The sequence below is a fragment of the Fistularia commersonii genome, chromosome 1 (genome assembly GCF_037954325.1).
Source record: "Fistularia commersonii isolate RoL2024-O1a breed Wild chromosome 1, RoL_Fcom_v1.0, whole genome shotgun sequence".
Classification (NCBI taxonomy): domain Eukaryota; kingdom Metazoa; phylum Chordata; class Actinopteri; order Syngnathiformes; family Fistulariidae; genus Fistularia; species Fistularia commersonii.
The window spans coordinates 13,190,336-13,212,325 of record NC_141284.1 but is presented as its reverse complement, the minus strand read 5'-3'; the positions used below and the strand labels follow the sequence as shown (position 1 = coordinate 13,212,325).

General features: G+C 39.3%; 1 protein-coding gene across 1 annotated transcript in view; it reads right to left on the bottom strand.

Moving 5' to 3' along the window:
• The window catches only part of LOC147237423 (ryanodine receptor 3), a 107,248-nt gene that overhangs the window by 64,715 nt on the left and 20,543 nt on the right, over positions 1-21,990 (bottom strand). Inside the window, exons 2-18 of the mRNA XM_086169481.1 lie at positions 19,051-19,170; positions 15,456-15,560; positions 9,964-9,978; positions 9,299-9,373; positions 9,041-9,119; positions 8,439-8,551; positions 7,709-7,808; positions 7,461-7,554; positions 6,767-6,841; positions 6,136-6,292; positions 5,431-5,595; positions 4,971-5,092; positions 3,988-4,168; positions 3,334-3,469; positions 2,384-2,479; positions 2,002-2,120; positions 498-631 (exon numbers count right to left, since the gene is read on the bottom strand). Of these exons, the coding sequence (XP_086025607.1) occupies positions 498-631; positions 2,002-2,120; positions 2,384-2,479; positions 3,334-3,469; positions 3,988-4,168; positions 4,971-5,092; positions 5,431-5,595; positions 6,136-6,292; positions 6,767-6,841; positions 7,461-7,554; positions 7,709-7,808; positions 8,439-8,551; positions 9,041-9,119; positions 9,299-9,373; positions 9,964-9,978; positions 15,456-15,560; positions 19,051-19,170 (1,886 nt within the window). The remainder of the gene's footprint in view (positions 1-497; positions 632-2,001; positions 2,121-2,383; positions 2,480-3,333; positions 3,470-3,987; positions 4,169-4,970; positions 5,093-5,430; positions 5,596-6,135; positions 6,293-6,766; positions 6,842-7,460; positions 7,555-7,708; positions 7,809-8,438; positions 8,552-9,040; positions 9,120-9,298; positions 9,374-9,963; positions 9,979-15,455; positions 15,561-19,050; positions 19,171-21,990) is intronic.

Sequence of the window (21,990 nt, the reverse complement as noted above, 5' to 3'; positions counted from 1 at the left end):
GATTGGACTGGAATTAAAATGACATCACTCCAACTGGAAGAATTAAAGTCTATAATATTTGAAGTACAGTACTTTATACACTATTATAAACTAATGGGAGGATGTCTAGAACATACAATTGGAAGTTTTAATGATGAGTAATAATATGAACTTTCTTTCTAGATTCCAATTACACAGAAGTTAAGACATTCATGTATCGTGGTTGATTTAACAAAAGAAAACTGCATATGTCATCTGCCAGATCCCTGAATCTGTGATATAGGCTGTTTTATATGCATGGCATATTAATTTGGTTGATTCTAATCAATCATTAGTGTGAAACATAAGTGTGAAAATAACTGTGCTACTAAGAATTTAAAGCGAACTTGATCCAAATTGGGAAGCGTCGGCTACATAAACACATTTGGTTCAGAGTCCTGGAAACACTAGTATTTAACTTTCAAAATTAACTTCCATATTATTGTTTGATAAGGTATTGCGTAGAAAAGCTTTCTAACCTCTGAACATCATTCACCAGCTGGGTTTGCAACAGCAGATCTCTCTTGGGCAGTAAATGATCACAGATAAGGTTCTGATTGGTTCGCACAGCAACGCCATTACACACACACAGTGAGCAGAGCACATCCAGAATCTAAACAGAGAAGATGAGACATCAGGGAGGAGTAATATGCAACGGTATTTAGGGGAGGAGAACGATTCCCCAGGAACCGGTATTAATTCCTGGTCATTAATCCATAGTCTTCAGAGATGAGTAGTTGCCCCTATAGACAGACCAAGTCGGACAGACGGTTGCATGCAACTGCTGCTTAATTACTCAGACATGCTGAGTATCACTGGGGGCAAAACGTGCCAAATAACATCCCTTTGATGTTTGTTTAACAGTGATTTGGAATTTAATCAGCTGGGATGCACAGCAAAGGATGAAAGGCGAAACCATACACTTTATCACTGACCTTTTCGTCCCGCTTTCACCGCAACATGATACATTTAGGGCCCTTTGTGACCCCCCGCGAGCTGACTAAGCTGTTTGTGATCTCAATTTACTAAACAGATTGATAATGAATTGGGACACAATGCAGGCACAGCACCAAAAAGGTGGTGTGAAAGAAGCTTTAGAATTAGTGGCAAAGATGAAAATAGACAGAGTTCCATGGAGAATAGTTGTGGTTATCAATGTGCATCCAATGAAGAGCTTACACCTTAAACAGGGTGTGTTGTAAGTATTTGCACACATTAGGAGTATTCTATTAACTTTAGACTTTTGCTTATACTTAGCTTAGTTTGTGTGACTTCATTTATTGTCATCTATCCATTAATCTGAGATTTCCTAGGAAAGTGTTTGAGTAGGAGGGCTTTGGTATTGCAAATATCATATGTAACATGTTCTCATTAATGTTCTCAGACGCACAAGTGTTTCATGCGAGATCAGCACGCTTCGCTGGAGTTCCTCTTTTCCCAGGCACTTAAGATCATGGACATAAAGTTTCAGATTTTACCCCTCTATTAAGAATCTACTCCCCTTGACAGTGTTCAATGGTATAATGAAGATTGCCTTGTCTTTTAAACTCTTTAAAATTCGGACTCTTTGCCAGTGAGCCAATTTATTGCCAAGAAAAAAACAGACTATCTGGAAGAACTGCATTCTACCAATTTCTCCACCCTTAGAGTTGTCAGAAAAACTAAAATAGCAAATGAGAAAATTCAGATTAAACCCAGAACTCAATCCATTTCTGAATTTCACTCTTTAATGTGAATTACATCTATAGACAGTGCTTATTCTTTCTCAGCAATATTGCTGGACAGTTGATATAAAATTATTGCCTTTCATATCACAGATCTGGACTTAGATTACACAAATAAACAAGCCTTTTTGCTATGGCACATTTACACGTCTGTGAAAATAAAATATTAATTATTCTATTATTTCTGCTATCCAAATCTTAAATTAATAATATCGGGAATTTGCAGTTAGTTTTTTTATGGATGGGAAGCATTCCTCACCTTATGGTTGCGTCCGTGCTTGTAGAGCAGAGATATGATGGACTTGATGTGACCGATCTGGATGATGTTGAGGGCCTCAGGACTTTCAATTAAAATGCAGTGGAGAACTTCCAGAATGCCTGCAGACCCAGAATAGTATTCATTAATTAACTCTCTCCAATGAGAGAGAGACACAAAAGGACAAGCCTCTATGAGACATTCGGTCAACTTCCCTCAGAGGAAAGACAAATGGCTGGTGTCAATCATCCTAAGGCATTGAAGTACAATGTATGTGGTATATTTATAATTAACATCACTCATTTAATGGAAATTCAGAGTTTGTTGCAAATGAGAATGCCAAGGTCTTCCCTCTTCTTCTTCTTCTTCTTCTTAATTAGCTTACCTGAAGAAGACTCCAGTCGCTCCAGCTTGCTCACCAGCCAGTCCAAGTTATTGGAGAATTGAGTGCAATTGTTCCTGTTTCCTCTAATTAACGCTGCTGCAAGGCAGAGTGAGCAAATGCGTGAGTGAAATCCAACAACAAAACAAGTTTTTCTAAAGTAGTCTGAGGAATCCCTATTAGTGTAGTTCAACAATGTTGACTAAATAAAACTCAATAGACATCCAGCTTGTAATTGGAATTTGATGGCAATATTCAAATTTATTGAAATAGTCAAACCAGCTGTTCTTTACAGCATATCATACCAATTTAAAGATTATATGCACTACTTGAGGGCATGCATTGTTTGAATATGACAATGAGTCACAATTGTAGATATTTTTCTGTGTAGATTACATTCTCCATCAGAAAGCCTTAGAAATATTTCATCCAAACGTTATAATCACTGGGCAGAGAAATTAAGCACTTGTGGAGATAGACCCTGGCAGGTCACTTGAGCTGGAAAAAGTCTGTTTTACTGAGTATATCAGAGCATGATTTTGAAAACGTTGATGACATTGGGCTTTGGCAGCAAAAAGAATAGCAGTGAAAATTAGTAAACAACACAAAGAACAACACAATGAGTGATAACAATTCATTTTTCAGATCCTTCATAATTCCAAACCAATCTGCCCAATGGGGGACACCACAAATTCCATTTGTGTGAGTGTGTGTTTTTGTCTGTATGTCTGTCTTTATATCTGTCTGAAAATTTTGTAGCACATCACACAAAATGCAATGCAATGGGGCACGATCCTCTGAGCCTCTCTAACTATATGAAGACGCATGTGAGTATAGGTGGGATATCTGTGTATGTGCAAGTATGTATGAATCGTGTGTGTGTGTCTGTGTGTGTGTGTGTGTGTGTGTGTGTGTCTGTATGCCTTTATGTCTGTATGTAACAGCATTCTTACCCAGCAGTTCATACAGTAGGTTAAGAATATCTTTCCAGGCTGCTCCTGCCTCTGGCCCGGCACACTCCCCAAAGTGAGCCATACTGTTATACACGTTCAGACGGTCAATGCAGTTGGATAACAGAGTCAGCATGCCCTAAGATATGCACAGTGATTCAACACATTAACCTCACAGCAACTACACATGGCGAAACACTGATACACACCAAATAAATAAGTATATACTAAACAAAATTGAATACATTTACAACAACCATGACATACACAGCCACTATAGCTCACCTTTTTCCATGTTATGGTTATGTCATGAAGATTAATGTAATGGAGAAGTAGACATTAATCAGATATGCAAAACAGAAGGACTGAAAGACAAAACTGAAATGTCATGATTTATGATGTTAGAAAAAAAATCCAGTCAGCTGTCCACAAGGATGAATTGACTTTCCTGATTTAATATCTTATGATTCAATTTGAGATGCTATTTTGTTTTAGCTGTGTATATGAAATGATAAATAAATAAGTCGCTTATGAAATGAGCAAGTGAAACATGTGCAAAAATATTTCCAAATATTACCAGAAAAATTCAGTATGCAGTTTGTAAAAATATATTAATGTTGATTTGAGGACACCCGGTTCCCTTGTTGTTAAACTTACTTCCTGTTTGAATAGATTTTGCCGATTCTTCAGTGAGCGCAGCTTAATCTGCTTCTCCTCATGCTCCAGTTCAGCATCAGGGAGCTGGAAATAGGTGATGAGGTCATTAAGGGTTTGGAGCACCTCCTCAATAGTCAGGGCAACCAATGCCTTATTCTTGACACCTAAACAATCCAGATCTCTGAGAAAGGAAGAAAAAGAAAGGACAAAAACCACCAGCTTGAACTGAATGGAAGACAGTGACGCAGGGATTGTGTCTTATAAAAAAACCTCTTTCAGACATAGATATGTGCATTGATTTTCCTAACCCTGTCTTGGTTTGGGGATGCTACCATTCCTCACAAATAATTTCAATTACATAACACCATGAGCCCTTGATGACGTCAAAATGCACAGTTAAGAAGAGGCTGTGATGACTAACACAACATTTAGCTTGCAGGTTCATCCATGCTGAAATGCTGATTTCCGCGGGCTTGCTAAAAATAGCTCATTTCATAAGCATGGGGGGGGGGGGAGATGTATGTGTCACAGCCGCAAGGGAGGCTGACAGACTCACACGTCACCAAACGAGTCCGCCAAGGGCAGAATGGGCTTCTTGGTAACAAGTAATTGTAGCGGGAGCATCGCAGTACACATTCTAAAGCTTATTTTTGCATCGCTTCCCATGTGTGGCTATGGCCATGTTGCAGTGTGTGTTTGGAAATACATGACTGGACCACTGAGTGAGCTGTCTGAATGTGTGGCATCTTACCCAGTCAAAACTTGTAGCTTTACTTTCCGAAGTGTATTATAAGCTACAGGGCTGTTACTTCGATCATGACTATGTGGATTGTGTTAGAGTCCTTGGGGCCTATGAGATGTGTGTTGTTTCGGTTTAATTGGGTAATTTGGTGCAGATGGGGATTCCATTTTATCACCTCTAGGGATTATACTATGCCTCTACAGAATGAGCCTTTCGAGTCTCTTTGCAATGTTTCCCATACCTGATAAATCGGTTGAAGAGAAGCGTGGTGTTACGAATAATGCGGGCTGCTCGAGATTCCTCGTGCTGACAGCGCTGCAGGGTCAGGCCGTCATCCATGTGACCTTCAGAGTGGAGACATGCCTTCATGGGGAGTGATAGAGAATAGGTGTGAGACGATGCCATGGGAGCCACAGGAGGAAAGACACGAAGGAGGAACTATGTGATAGAGACAGTTGCTTGTCACCCAAAGGCAGCAATGACCCAGGATGTCTGAACTATAAGTTTTGAAACCACAGGTTATCTGTCTATGTTTTGCTGAAGAAACCTCTTATCACACATGTAGGAAAAGGAGAGGTTCACTTTCACAGACAAGCTTTTAGGCCATTCTTATCGTCTCCAAGGAATCACGATCATTTCTTCATTATCTGTATTCAAAACTGACAACAGAGCAGCATGCTGATCTGTTAATCTTCACTCACTCGTCTCTTGAGAGGGCCCAGACGGGCAGATTTGACATCAGGTGCCTGGTAGGAGAGCCAAAGTCCCGTGGCCACATGCATAATGAAGCAGAGTGAGTCCCCATATTTAATCTCTGCAACGCCCATGCCCTCAATATCCCTTTTGGGGCTTTGCTCAAGCTTCTCCTACAAAAGGAAGGACAAAATAAACTTGTCATAGCCATCATACAAACACTTTTTCTTACATCCAAGATTTTATTGGAGAAAAAAATTGTAGATGACATCTGCTGTGGAAAGCTCTTTCCCTTACAGTAAGGCGGGTACTTGTTTTGTTATTAGGATGAGATATGACTATAATCCATAATTGACATGAAGAACCCAGAGATAAATAACTCCACTTTCATTCTACAATAAATCAACACTGGAAGGGTTGCTAACTGCCTCAACATGACTTGCTTTATCTAAATTCCATTACATGGACTACAGCTAAATGGTGAGTTCATCTTTGGTCAGCCAGTTCAGCTAGATTAACCTCTATGACATAGATTCACTTCTGCAGTCATTCTTATAATGTAATTTGTCCATAAAAATGGTGATTTTCTAGTATAAGGATAGTTGACAAACTGTATAATGTAATAATCTGTTAAACCCTGGCTGATTCTGGGTCACTTTGTAGTATAGCGAGTGAAAAGTTGTGGTTTCACCCTGTTGGGTGTGTGTCCACACCTTACAAGTTCTGAAGCAGAAGGCAGTAGAGACTGTGTCCGACTTCTGACGGTCTTGCAGCACCAACCCCTTGTCCTCAGTCAGAGCTAAGTAGTGACCCGTAGTCAGGTGCCGGAGTCTGAAAGACTGACCCCAGCGGATGTGGCTCCCACTCCAACTGAGTCACCATGATTGTACACACACACACCCACCCCACACACACACACGTTTCTACATTAAAATGAAGCATGTTAAAAAATGATCAAGCGTTCCTTCCAGATGTTAATTATCCAATGTGTAGAAACTAACATAGAAACATTTTCATGCAATTAATTACTTTTTATGTGTTTTTCATTCTATTTGAGAACTCCATAAAAACTAGATATCACAGAATTGACACTTTCAAAAACCAAAAATCAAAAAAAAAGTTTGTTTATGTCAAGGTCAAAGATACAGTATAGTAAGAGGAAGGACAGTGGAGGAAATGATACACAATGCAGCTTCAAATCATCGTCTGATATAAAGATGGATCAACAGGGGCCAGCATGACAGGACACAAGTAAGAAGAAAAAGGAGCAGAGAGATAAAAAGGATCTAGGAAAAGGTGACAAACAGAACGGAAACCAATAATAAGACATAAGACACAACCCACCTGATTCTAAGGGGCTCCAACCTCCACAAGGACCTTGCCTTGGCACCAGCTTTACCGGTTTCATAGTTGACTATCCTGAGGATTTAAAAGAAGCATGAATGGGTAATAGGAATATTAATTGAAAAGACATTGTGCTATTAACCTGATGCTGTGTATTCTTTGCCAAACATAACACAGCATATTGTAAACAGAATTATGACTGATGGCTCACAGGAAACTGTCAGTGTTACAGACGACTGGGATCAAAGACAAAACAATCCACTCATCACCTTGCCCCCAAACACACACTCCCACCCCACCATACATAACATGTAATATGTACTTCATTTGGTGAGTTTCAAGGACAAAACTAGAAATTACGATTTAATCCAATCACGTCTCCTCTAACAAAAGCTTTACACAATGCGTCTGTGTATTTGTGCAAGGAGAGGACACATTCTGAAACCTTATTGCTTCATTTTGGATTTACTGTTTTGACCTGATTCAGAATCACATGTGGACACCAAAGAACTGCTATGCAGATTAAAATAACACACAGGCCTTCTTTTAACTAGAAATTTTCATAATAAAAATGTGCACTATGTAAATGTATAAAAGGACTTGGCAAATGAAACCCTGTGGGATGCTACTAAAGGAGAAGTTTTTAGATAAACTTGACAGTGGTGAGAAACAGCATCAATTTAATGCTTCGCACCTCTGTTGTTCCTCACTCTGGTCAGATCCTGGAATCGTCACTACTTCGTCATGTCCATGGAATAGCCGCATCACATGACCGCCTAGCAGGTAACCTATTAGACAACCACAAAAATCTAAGGCTTTTTTGGAGGGGCTGAAAATCAAGTTCATCAGACATGAAAGGTATACATTTCTCTTCTTTCTGTCCTTCCTATCCTTCTTTGAAGAACATGATAGATGCAGGGCTTCTACGTGTAAAGCCTGTACCTTCCTCTATGTTGCTGCCCGAGCAGATGGGATGGACATTCCACAGAGTCTGCATGAATGAGGCATCTACCTGGATGTTGCCATTGGAGATGGATAAGTGCTGCAAGGCACAGAAATTATGCATTCATTTCATGAATTATATTCACAGAGAAGATAAAGAGGAAAAGAAGATTGGGGAGGGGGGGTCTGTGGGAAGGACATTTTTGCAACATATGCATCAACAAAAATTAATGCAATCAGATTAAATAAAAAAATAATAAAAAGTATTTTTTGGTAAATATCTAGCCGGTCACTTCACAGCTAGCAAATTACAAGTAATTATTTGGCTAGATCTGTTCTGGATTTCTGACCAAGTTTGTTTCAGTCACTTGAAAGTGATGTTGACTTTTAGGAAGTTAATCACTTTTTACTTTAAACCAATATTCATCAACGCACATTATAACTTTGAGATAACCCAGAGATTTCCAGCTCAGATCCAATATGCTTATGCATGTTAGTATAGAGAAAGGAGAAGTTATCCCTCCACACATTCTGACAGATATAAGCCTCATGCAGGACGAAGGCGATGGTAAGAGTGCAGTACATGAACAGGATTAGGATAATATGACATTTTGTCAGTGAAGTAGACTGAATAGTCTCCCTCTGACACACACACTCATATGTTCATAAAAGAATTGAAAAAAATCGCCAAGTAAAAACTGCAAACCCATCAATTTGGAAACAGACTTACGAGGTATCGCTCTGAGGACACGCTGACTAAGATGAGGTCATCGCCAATTCGCACCTTCTCTCCCTCTGATCTCTGTTTGGAGGCGGGGTGGATTGTCCACCAACAAGCCTCTCCTGCCATGATACAAATACATTTCAATAAGAAGCTAAACTGAACATTTTTGAGAAAAAGCCCACTGTTCCCAAAATGTGAAGTTGTCTAAGAGATAAAGAGAGTGTGGTTACAGGTGTTACTTAAAAATGAATGCTCATCCAGTGCATGATGCAAATATATCTGTAATCAATATAAGTACAAAGGATAATGTATGGGATCTATCTATGGGAATATCACTAGAAATACTAACAGTGATACTGAGAAGACAAAATTCCTTGTTAACAACAGAGATGCAGAAACAGAAAATGATAAAATGATGTGGATGTGTGTGTACACACACCCACGTGTTGCAATGAAAGCAGAGACAAAAGGATACACACTGAAAGAAACCTAGAGCTGGACAGACACAAATATGGGGACAGACAAAGGGACACAGAACCAGAAAGTATCATAGAGTCGGGATAAAGAGAAGAGTGGGAACAAATAATGCAGTGAGTCTGTTCTTTTACCTGTTGAATCCTCCTGCAGCCCAACATCGAAGGAGAGTTTATCTGTCTGTGAGCGTGATGTTTTTAAACAGGCCAGATACTGTGGTAAACCAACACATCACATCACACATGTTGAGGTTATCTCATTTGCTGACCTTCCCCACATTTTTTTGTTCATCTGAGACTTGTCTTCTTAAATTTCCCATTCGGTTCAATGATATTTCTTTTCATGACTTCTTTGTCTCATGTTTATAATAATGGTTAAGTGTGGTCTCTTACCATAGAGCTGAATGAATGACGAAGGAGAATCGCATGCCCATATAATAGTGTCTTGTGCCCACCACTTTGTGCTGCCTAAAGAAAACAAGCACACACAGAAAGAAACACACACACACACACACACACACACACACACACACACACACATACAAACACACGCACACAAACACAAACGCAAACACAAACACACGCACACGAACACACACACACATGCACATATGGGTTAGTGGAGCCTTATCACAAGAAAGGCCTCACAGTTTGGCACCAACCGTCAATCTACATCCAATCTCTGCCACTGGTTGTTAGCCTGAGTTACCTCCCCTCTCGATGATCTCAAGAGGAGTCATCTCTCAAGAAGCAGGTTTGCCACTTGATCTTGGCAATGAAGACATGCAATCTTACTTGCCACAGGAGATTGTGGTCTCCTGTGTCCATGAGCAAACAGGATACGGGGTCATCTTTCTACCATCCCCACTACGGGAATGGGGAAAGGATGAACAACTACGGTCAGTCTCTTATGCAATGTCATCGTCAGCAGGGAAAAGGGTCCACCACTTAAGGGGTTAGGTTAAGATGCAGGAAGGGAACAAATGGCATCCCCCAATGTAGAGATGAAAGGGTATTCTGCTGCTCTGTAATTAGCAGGCAACTACCACATTACTCACCTTTCTTATGAGCCTCTAGGAAGCATAAAGGTGAGAAAGAGTGACATTATTCTAACTTTCTGCCTGACTGCTGTTCTTCAATCTCTGATACAAATTATCAAAATTGTGACAGAACAAATGTTTGTTGTAAATGTTATGTCAGGGTTAAGAAAGCAATGTGAATCCCAAAGAAATGGACTTTAAAAAAATAACAGGAATTAAATTTAAAACAAATAAATCATTAGATGCCATATAAGACTTCAAGAAAATGCTATGAAGCATGCCATGCTATGCCAATGATGCTGGTTTTTGCAAACTGTAGACCTGTAGATGAATCATGAGAGATATGAATTATGGCAGTCTTTCTTGAAAACATAATGCAATTCAATATCTGTCTTTTTCCCTTCCATGCTCCTCAATTGGCTACTGGAACAATAGATACCCTGTGATTTGATGCAATTGTACAGACTGCAGCACTGGCTTCCAGTCTTCTTTTGTGCTGCTGGCTACTGCGTTATGCTGGCTGCTTAATGCAGCAAGGCACATGTAACTGCAATCACCACAACCAATAAAATTAAGATGCCTGCTCACCCTCATATATCACAGCAAGGTAGTGAATTATATCGATAGACTACAGCGGGGAGAACTATGGCTCATCGCAGAAATAGAATGGATCTTCTGAACCCAATGACACATTACAGCAGTACTATAATTCACTTGCAACAAGTGAAATGAGTATAACATTTTACACTGAAAGAACTGTACAGGTAGAGAACACTGGATAAAAATGGTTGAAAGGTAGAAACAAGCTATGTACTCTCTTCCAGCTGTACCAGCAGTAGCTTTATAGCTATTTAAAAGTGTGACATTTAGTAGGACACAGCCTCCCGCAGTGGGAGACCCAGCAGCAAATTGTGTTTGTGTGTGTGTGTGTGTGTGTGTGTGTGTGTGCGTGCGTGCATGTGTGTGTGCGTGCATGGTTGAGGCCACACTGTGTGTGGCCACACTTAAATGGTCAATCTCCTACTCTCTATAAGGGGGGCCGGGAGGAGCCACAACCCTATACCAGGCTATCTTAATAGAAAGTGGCAGTGGCTACAGAAGAGAAGAGACACCAGCATGCCAGAGCAGCATTGTCTATTCAGCTGACTGATTTCAACATTGCCCTTTTGACCAGTGACTGTGAAATCAAATAGGTCAGCAGGCTTAAAGTGATGGACAGCACATGCAAATAGAGGAGTCCCTGATGGATATCACGCCACATGGAGATCAGCGATTACACTAACTGTTCGTGTGTTGACTTTGCACACCCCTCATGGTCCCTTCTGCTAAAAAAGTCTGGCCTTCTGTTGTGCCAGAAGTACAGACTTGAGCAGAAACGTATTTCTACATTCGACCACTATGTATTGAATAAAAGGGGTCGAATCCTTTGTTAAAAGTGTGACCGGAAACACTGGCTCTTTAATTTTTTTAGGTAGCCTTATGGTCATGTGACATGACATGACACGGGTAGCTCACAGCACAGGATTTCTTTTTTTTTCTTTTAAACTGTATTCACGCGGCAAAACGCCAAAAGGCCAGCTCCTGAACAACTTGGCTGTGCCGGCGCTGAGAGAATAAGCACACCAAGATGAAGATAGCTTCCTGGATTTTACCGACTCAAATTCAGTTGAATGTGAAACAGGAGGAAAGCAGCACTTTATAACAACTTTCTGAGGGACTGAACTTTACAGAGGTTACAAACGCTTTCCTCGCGCTGACCTGGACAGAAAGTTGAGGCAAAATACAAAGTCAAGACAGTTAGTATAACCACTGTGTTTTCCCCACCATTATTTTGAGGTTATAACACTTAACACTTCTTATTCTTATTCTTCCTCCTTTCTACTATTATCTATTACTGTTATGCTTTTACTTGAAACTCTGGCACAACAATTTCCTTTGGGATAAATAAAGTTGTTCTCATCTCATCTCTTAAAACCCTAAACCTAGTGATGTTTAATATGTGTTAATCTGTAGGCCATCTGGTGCTTGCTATTCTGTCCTGTAGGTCCAGCTATATTGTGAAACCACCTCAACTTCATTATTGGGTTTATTTCTCTGCCTTCTTATTTCTACATTGAGTTTGGTCTATGCTGTGCCTCCTGTGAGTGTGTAGTGAATAACACTTGCCATTGTTATCTGGCTACATTTTGTGTGGAGTGAATTCCCCTAAAAGGTTGCTTGTTTATGGTTGGGGTGAGGGTGTAACATTTAGTATTTCCTCTGGGATGTTGCAGCGACAGCTGACGTTACACTCATTTTGCGTTCTGGTTAGGTTCTCCATCCTTGTCATCTCCATTGTTTTGTTTTTTTTGGTCAGAAATCAACATATGAACGCGCAATTTTACCTGAATTATTACTTGATAAAACTGACTTATTTCTGCACATAAGCTTCCTTCCTTTCTTCATTCATTCTTTTGAATAACACAACCTGTGTAGTACTCCTAGTGGCCTTTAGGTGGGTAACACAAGAATCGACTCCTACGCTACAATAAACTAATGCTCACCTTCAAGTTAATTCCGGTACACATTCCAGAATCGATGGATGAGAAGGGAGGCCGCCTACTACGGGGGGGGCGTCCTGGCGCCATCATCCATTGGACCACAACGAGGCACACACCATGACGCCATCAACCAGCTATAACCGCGGGTTTCGAACTGACACGATGTTCTAACAGTTGCACTGTAGTGCACAGGAGGTGGCTGTATATTGACGCAAAGACTTTTTCCCCCCGTCGATCCGTAGCGTGATTTCAAGCTCGACTTCCCGACCCGACTACCGGACCTGCAGAACCCACCCGAAGACCTCCGAGAGCAAACCGCGTCTCCAGATTGCCAGCCGTCTCTCGTCCCCAGCGGTGTGCCCAGAGGACACTTCACTCGTACCGAGGACCCCCAAATCCATTGCGGGTCCGACGCGATCGTCATCGGAACTGGCCCTTCCGTCCCGGGAACATCACGTCCTTGATCAGTTCATTACAAGTGGCTAGTATTAGCATCTGGGCAAGCATGAGTTATTGATCAGTTTTGTGTTAGGCTTCTAACTGCTGTTTCTTGTAGTGCCTTGGGTAATCTCGGTAATCTTGCTATTGTTACCTTGTTAACTTGCTGCTCGTCTAACTATCTCTACCGCACCTCCACGTAATGTTTAACCACGACACTATCTATTTGTCTATTTATCTATTCTATCTATTCACTATCTATTCCTTATGCCATCCGACCGTGGCTACGTAGTATGTAACACCAGGTGGTAGCCTTTCGGACTACAACCGACGCCATTTTTGTAGTTCTGCATTCAGACCGCCAATTTGTAGTTTCTGAGGCCACCGCCATTTTTGTAGTCTTTCAACACACATTTGGGATTGTCAAATAAACATTTTCAAAAAGGGAGATTCTTGATATATTGCATGCAAATATTGTGACCAGACTGTATGACAGGTTCACTGCTCAGACTTACGCCTCATTAAAGTATTCTGAATGTGAAATATTTACCTATTTCTTGAGACTGTGCTCCAGTCATTAATTATTATTTTCCAGCTTTGCTGGTGGTGCCCCAAATGAAGCTCGGTTTCATTATTGAGTTAATGATATTCAGAGAACTTTGATTGATAATCAACATTGATGATTGTTAGTTAGTTGTTGGTTAATGACTAATTCTAGCTCCTCTCACTGCACCACAAATGTTGCCCTGTGTGAGGCAAGAGTTGAACAGTGCACAACACCTACCAATTTGCTTCAGCTAGTGTGTATTGACAAGCCCATCTGTTCAAAGACAAATTGATTTCAGAGCCTCAGCCAAGACCTCTTCAACCTCCATTTCCCCTTTAATGGCGCTTCATTCAGTGACATTTCAGTGCAGGCATAGAATGATGAAGCAGAAGACAGTATTGAAAACAGATAAAGTGAGAGGAGAGAATGCACTGACACTAACACAGTAAACACCCATCCAAGCTTCATAAGAGTCTCAAGGTTATCTGCCTCAGAGTACATAAGGATTAAGAAAAAGGGGAGGCGAGTGAACCTTCAAACTAACATTGTAAGGAATAAAAACAATTATACATTATGCAGGAGAATAAGCAGAGAAAGCACCTAACTATGCCCATTCCAGCTTTAATTTAGCATTCAATATTTTAGCAAACCAACTATTACACTCCAATGGTACCAATGGTATTGAGTTCGTTATTTTTCTGAAAAGACAACCCACTGCAGCCTCAAAGTCCACCACCAACCCGTTCATTTTTTTTTTTCAGTCAAGGGGAAGAATATAAGCTTTACAAGCTGAGGATTAATGAAAATCGACCTATCATTCACCATCTGGCATTAAAGGGTAAGTTGAGCCAAAAGCTGAAAATACTCCACAAGTTTCAGAAACGTCTTGGACCTGTTCTCCTTGTTTCCTGATCTTAGCGCCTTGCATCATGTCATAGGATTTCATTGCATTCAGCCAATGTAAGGAAAAGAAGAGAGTTTGGCAAATGAAAGCAGACTGCATTGAAGAATACTGCTATGAATACCCCTAAAGCAAGACCGATGTCAGTCTGAAAACAATCAAACCACTGTGAAAGAGTTACTTGAGAACTGATGTTTGTTTCAGTCAGGATTTTAGGAACTGGAGAACTATCTAAATAAGTAGTGTGCATGGAACAATCCATATGACTATCAGTTATTTCAAAGCATTGACAAGGAGTTAGCACAAACCACACTAATGCAGGGACAAATGTCAAGTGGTGATGTATTACATCGATTAGATACGGTTTAATCAAGAACTGTGTTTTGTGACTAATCCAATAAATTCAGAATGAGATGGAAATGGTTATGATTGGTGAACATACCAGTCGATCCAAGCTGCGTGTCTATCATGTGGAAGATGGTGATTACATACGGAACATAGAAGATAAGGATGGGATAATTACACATCTGTCACAGTAATGAGAAATGAGCAGACTTGAAAGAGGATGACTACAACACTAGGATCAGAAATTAGACAGACAAATGTGTACGGATTTAAAATTCCACCATATGCTGTAGAATAAATGTGCAGGATCCCTCCACCACAGTGTCTGTCATTATCTTTGAATCCAAATTATAATGCTTGTTATGCTTGTAGAAGTTCTAATTTCTTCAATGGAAACTACAGATCCGAATTAGGCTTTCAGGCAAAATCGTATGAGGCACTTCAGGAAAAGCTGTAGTAATGCCAGAACATCTCTTTCATCCTCATCAATATTTATAGAGGCCTGGACTTGTCTGCTGATGGGGTCCCTCAGGCACTGTATTGTGCCTATTTGAACCATTAATCTCTATATAGTGACTGACTTGTATATTCAGTCTTTTTGACTGCATTCATTGCAAGAAACCTCTTGTATTTCAGGCATGTAAACTAACTGGCATATACAAACTGACAGGGCACGAAGAGATTCTGTCTTTCTTATCTCCATGCATAGTTGTATATGTAGTAGTGTAGCATTACTCACCCCTTCACTATTTTGTCCACTTTTAGCGAGCATTTCCTGTAGGGCTCGCACTGACAAAGACTGTTCCAGCACAAAGGTACAGATGCACAGGTCCGGAGGAACATACTGCAACAACACAAAAGTGGGGCCCAGTGTAAAAATCAACTCAGCAGATTATTTTTCACAAAGAAAGAGGATTCAGAGTACATTTTGTTTTCTTCCTTAATTGGTAAAAAGGTTGCTTTTTTACATCCCAAATGCATAAACATCATGATAAATGAAAAAGAAAAGGTTTTGTAGATGTCAATTAACAACTTGGGTGCACACTGGACCTGAAATCTATTGTGGAAAGGAAAGATCAAATGATTGGCAAATACAGACGAGTGGACTGATGCATGAAAAGACAAAAAAAAACTTTGAGTAAAAATATACCATCTAACTACTACAAAGTACTTATTTACATTCAGTTGTTCCCTTCAGTGGTCGCCATAACAAATCATCTGATTCCATCTCAACCTATTTTCTGCACCCTCTTCTCTCACATCAACCAACTTACATCATCTCTTTCACTCCATCCATAACGCTCCTCTTTGGTCTCTCTCTAGGCCTCCTGTTTGGCTATTCCAACCCCATCATTGTTCCACCCAAATATTCATCATCCCTCAGCTATACCTGTCCAAACCATTTCAGTCTGGCCTGGTCAGTCTGAATTTATCTCCAAATCATTTAATGTGTTGTCCCTCTGATGGACTCTCTTCTAATCCTATCCACCCTTAGCCATCACATTGAGAACCTCAACATCTTCATCTCTTCTTCCTTCAGAGAAGACATCTGAAAGCCACAGCACCAGGCCAAGTCTGCTGCCAACTGTTCAATCCATGCGTTCAACAGTCTGGATAACAGAAAGTTATGGGTTTCATTGATCCCATATGAGCAAAACGTCCATTCACTTGAAGCTCTTTTGCTCTGTAATTTTTCCTACCAGTTGTTTCTCAAGCAGTGTTGATTCAAAGGACGTTATTATAAGGGTTTTGTTGGAAGGGAATCTAGCCCTACCTTTATATTTGTGAGAAACAAATAAATGACCTATTTCCTCTAAATGTGAGGTGAGGGGAGGGAGTAAGGGTTTATAAGCTCAAAATGAATGTTTGTCAAAACCAGATTTGGATTCTAAGTGTTTAATGGCATAGTGTAAAAAAATCTTAGCTGTTGGATACTTTACTGTAGAGGCCTCAATTCTAATTTGTGAAAATAAAGATGACTGCTATTTATACTGCCACAGAGTCTGTAGCAACCAACTGAGCAGGATATCAATTTAAGGCCAGATTGATCTCTTAAAAGTCAATATAGACCAATAAAATCCCTTGATCTACATATCCGTTCAGCTGTAACATGTATCTCTGCCTGCTGGGACAACAGGTTCATGTTACAGTACTGGACCTTAATATGTTGTTACAATAATCACCAAATGAAAGATTGTTTGAGGTCGCGAAAGTGCAAACCAACGACGTCGGCAAGAAAATACTTAATCTTTACTCCCCCTTCCTCTCCTGTTATATGAATGAACCAGTAATGTGACACAAAACACAGCACTGGTTTGGATTGGGCAGAGATAATTATAAAACATAAAAGTATTGAACCTAAACAAGCAAATACTAAAAAGCCATCTGTCTCTCATACATGTCTTACTTCCTTTTCAACTTGCATTACATGATGGAAAAAAATGTTCTGTAATATAGGTCTTTCAAATGGGTTAAGATGTTGATGACTTTCCCAATTAAGTACACAAGGCATTTACATTATCAGCAATTATGGTACCTTGAAATATGTTGTATCTTCCAGAGGACTTATTAAAGTCGATAGCAGGCAAAACCTGCAGTTAGTATTTGCAACTTTTAGCAGTCTGATTGATGTTGCTATTTAAACTGCATTTTGAGTCCATCTCATCATGACATGCATGGTCTCTGCACTATGGATTGACAAGTCCACAAAGGAAAGCATGCATCCTATGCTGAGATCCAGGCTTGCTACTACATTAGCACCTCGTTGTATTTATTTTCACCTCGCAATCATTGAGCCCAAAGGGGCACTGATGCCTTTTCATAAAATGGTTGGGCAATGAAGACAGAGTGCCAGATGGGTAGACTATCTATCACATCTGTCAGGTATAATTACCATCCAATATGGGGTGAAAGACTCACCTTCCTCACCTCCCCTATCAACACACATGCACACACACTCACACGCAGCTGGGCAAGCAGGGGTTGTAATACTAAATGCTAGAGAAGCGTAGATATTTTTTCACAGATGAAAAGCTTTTTCTTGCCATTTTGCAGTGTTTCATACTTTTCCATTAAAATACATTTAACTGACTTACACAATAACATCCACTGCATACAACTGCTGACAACAGTCACTTATTTCTTAAATGATACAAATGAATCGTGACTTAAAGTAAATCAAAAGTCAAATTAAAATCTATCAACTGGCTAAAAGAAAAGAGCAGTACTTGTTATCTGAGTATATCAGGTTTACTATGACTCATCCCAAGCCCTACTTGTCCTCAGATATTTTGTTAAAGAGCTGGACTGCAACAATAACTGAGACCCAACTGATTAAGAAAGAACAGTAGGTGTAAAAGCGCATTAAGGTAACAGCAAATAATTAAACATAAAACTTAAACAGAAAATGTGTCAGCAGCTACAAATGTGCTGCTCAGATGCAATAAAGCTGTATGCAATTACAACCTGCCACAACACTGTTTATGAAACAATCCATCAAAAACATCCAGGGGCATAATTTCAAGAAATTATCATGATTACTGCTATGGATGTGAGCTGCTGTTCTTGCTTTGATAATATGCTTCCTATCTATGCGCTGCCACTTGGCTTCATCGGTGGTATGTGGAGCCATCCTTTGCTAAATTTTCCATTAAGGGCTTCTGGAGAATTTGTTTCAATATACAATTGCTTGTAATTACATGTCTGTTACAACAGAGTTGTAAAAATTCAAAGAAAACAAACCAATACTGTCCCATCAAGTAGATGTTTTTTGTTTCTATTTTTCTATTACTACCTGAGCAAAGATATCCCCCCCAATCAAGATATGTGAATCACTGAGATCTTCTGAATTTTGAACACTTCAACACCAAGAAGAATGCAATGGGTATAAGTTGACATGTATTTCAGATGTTTTCAAACCCTTCTCATCAGCTATCAACTACCTCTATGCTTTTCTAATTTGTAACCACCACACTCTCGTAAAGGATGTTTTAATGAAAATTCTTATCAGGTGATAATCAGTTCTTTCACTTGGGACTTGTTGAGATACACAAGGATATGTTTACTTAATTTCTTTTGAAAAGGGAGATACCTATGGTACTATTGCCCTATGTTATAATTGGTTTTGTCCAACATACCATTGTAATGGGTTTACAGTCACTCAAAACAAGCCAGCATGTTGTTGTTGTTGTTGTTGTTGTTGTTGTTGTTGTTGTTGTTGTTGTTGTTTAGTGAGATACCTATTGTTTGCTTTCAAAATGCAAACCTAGTGTGTCTGGCCTTTGCAAAACTACCAAGAATAACAATCTGTGACACAACAGATTCAATGACCAAACCTTTGCCTCAGATGTGGGCTCCAGGTAGCACAGCCGATTGCCCAACCCCTCAGCTGCCAAGCACAACTTGCGATTCTCCTTCTGGATGCAGGCCACACACTGGAGTACCACTTCATCATCCTGTCAAGATAGAAAAGATTTCAATTTGTGTGTCTGTGCATGACTTTGTGTGAGTACAGATGCTGAAATAATGCATTATTTCCCCAGAGTACCATAGTTTACATGAACACATCCTCATCCAAGCCCACTGATCACAATTTTTCCTCTACTGAGACTATGAAAGTGCTCCTGAATCCCAAATCATCACACTTAAAAGAGAAATAGATTTTCCCTCTGCAGTATAATTGGTGTTACATTAAATGTTTAATTTTTGTCCACATGATTTAGAAAGTCAGCTATCAGGATCTAAAAGGTATTGCTGCATTCTATGTTGTGTGCCATTTATAAAATCAATGAAGAAACTGTAAATGAATGATCACTGATTTCTCTGCACAACTGATATCAATTTTGCTGTCAACAAGTAGTCAGGCTAATGTTAATAAGTTGTAAAATGAAAGCAGCAATCACGTTTGTTCATCATGATGAATGTGATAATTCACTAAATCAGTGCTCGTATATAGATGCTTCTTATATAATAATTCATTACTCCGTCATCTTACAATACCATCAAAAAAATTTAGAGAATTAGAGAATTGTATTAATATAGTGCTGTGAAAACATATAGTATCATATTGTTTTCCTCAAGCCCATGATAGATAGATACATACATACATACATACATACACATAAACATACATACATAAACCCTATCTCTGAGGTAAATCACAATTATGGGAGGAAGACTCGAGAGTTTGAAAGAAAGTATTAGCTTAGTAAATGAATGCATTTGCAAGAGATAAGTGCAAAAATAAGATAAATAAGCAAATCTACCATGCCCTTTGCTAGAAAAGACATGGTAAATTAGTCAATTAAGGTGACCTCCACTTGCTGTGCCTTTCTCTTCTTGAAATGTAATTCTTTGAAAAAAATAATGTTGTAATTAATTTTGAAATAATGAAACACAACAGCTACAAGCAAACATCTGATACCTCAGTTGCGACAATGTGTTGATCGTGTTTGTAGTCATGGCCCAGTTAATGCTGAAATAGTAGTTACTCTTCATAATAGTTAACCGAGCGGAAATCTGCTGATATGTGCCATTATTGGACGAGGAAAGCAGGGAGCTTCTGCGCAATGCCAAACCGCATTATTTAATGTGAGGGGAATTGTGCTGAGTGCAGAGTGCAGCAGTTGTACACCTGTAGTAAAAGTAAGGGCTCATTTACGCACAGCATAACAACACAAGAAAGAGAAATAACGTCACTGATCAAAACTCATGCATCAAGATTACATTTCTATTGCTGACTGATTGGAAGGATAAAATAAAAATCAATATGCCTCTGAGCCCTGCATCCTTTTCCTTTGTTCTCCAGTAGATAACCACCATTCTGTCTGATGTTGGTCATATTTATCATATTTATTCATTACTCAATGTTTTTTACTGTGGACATTTTTCTCACACAGGCAGAATGACAATATACAACCAAAATATCACTCTGTATCGCTATATGTCCAGACCTATTGAGAAAGGTACACAATATTTAGATTGATACATCAATTATGTTTACATAATTGATAGATAGATAGATAGATAGATAGATAGATAGATAGATAGATAGATAGATAGATAGATAGATACACTAAGTAGCAGAAATTAGGAAGGCAAAATGAAGAGAGCATATTTGGCTAACCATTACAAGACGATCTCTGAATAAAACATTTTTTTACATATGCCACAAAATATAGTGAAAATTCAAAATGCTTTCAGAACTGATTGTGCCTCTGATGGGGCTGCGATGAGAGAGATCTTTGCAGGAAATGGGATCTCTTTGAAAATCTTATGCAACTCGAATGCAGGCTGAAACAAAGGCCGCAGGTCAAATATAAACTTGGCTGGCCAGTCTGGCTCCCTGTTGAAGGAGCAAGTTCCGGGGTTGATTTGGGGCAAATTAGGACAGTATTGATCTCAAAATAACATTCCAGCCTGAGTGCCAAGAGGAATAACTCCTGTCTGCACGTCTCTGTCCCACAACAAACCACGTTTCCCCTAATTCACATTACATATCTGATACTGTCTCTATCTTCCTTTTTGTCAACAACCTCACTAACTCACTAATGTCCTGGTTTACCTGACTTCCTCAGGGGAAAGGGAACACACTTGCTGATATCAATTGCCCACATAGTGATGCAAGCTGGTCTTGAAGATGAAAATGTCTTCCCAATTGCCCACATTGTGATGCAAGCTGGTCTTCAAGATGATAAGATTTTATGATTTAAGATATGATGATAAATCAGAAATGTACAATGGGAGTTGAAGATTTGTCCATTCGGGGTCTCAGTTTGTTTGGTTCCAAAGGTCGGAGGTATAATTACACAATATAAAGGCATTTTTTTGTCCGTAGATTGAGATATAGATTAAAAAAAATCCAAGTTAAACAGCTTCAAATAATTACACTCAGTCCAAATGCTGTGGGATGTCACAATAAATAAAATGTCTTAAATTTTTATCAGCTCACAGGAATACTCACAGGATTATTGAGTGCTCATTTTGGAATTTTGTCAAGACAATTTTACTATATACTAATATATATCATACCCAAGATGTGAAATTACCCATATTCTGCATATATGTGGTTAAGAAAATGTCACCATCCAATCACAGTGAAAACTTGCGAAAAAACTTGCGAAATCGGAATGTTATATCTCCATCCTCAGACCAAAAATGTTTGAGTTTGATACAAGAAAAAATATTGATCAAATCTATGTGTTGGTTTAATATTGTATATTTAAGTCTCTGTAATTATAATATCCCAGAGCATTGGCAGCTACATGAAAAGTCAA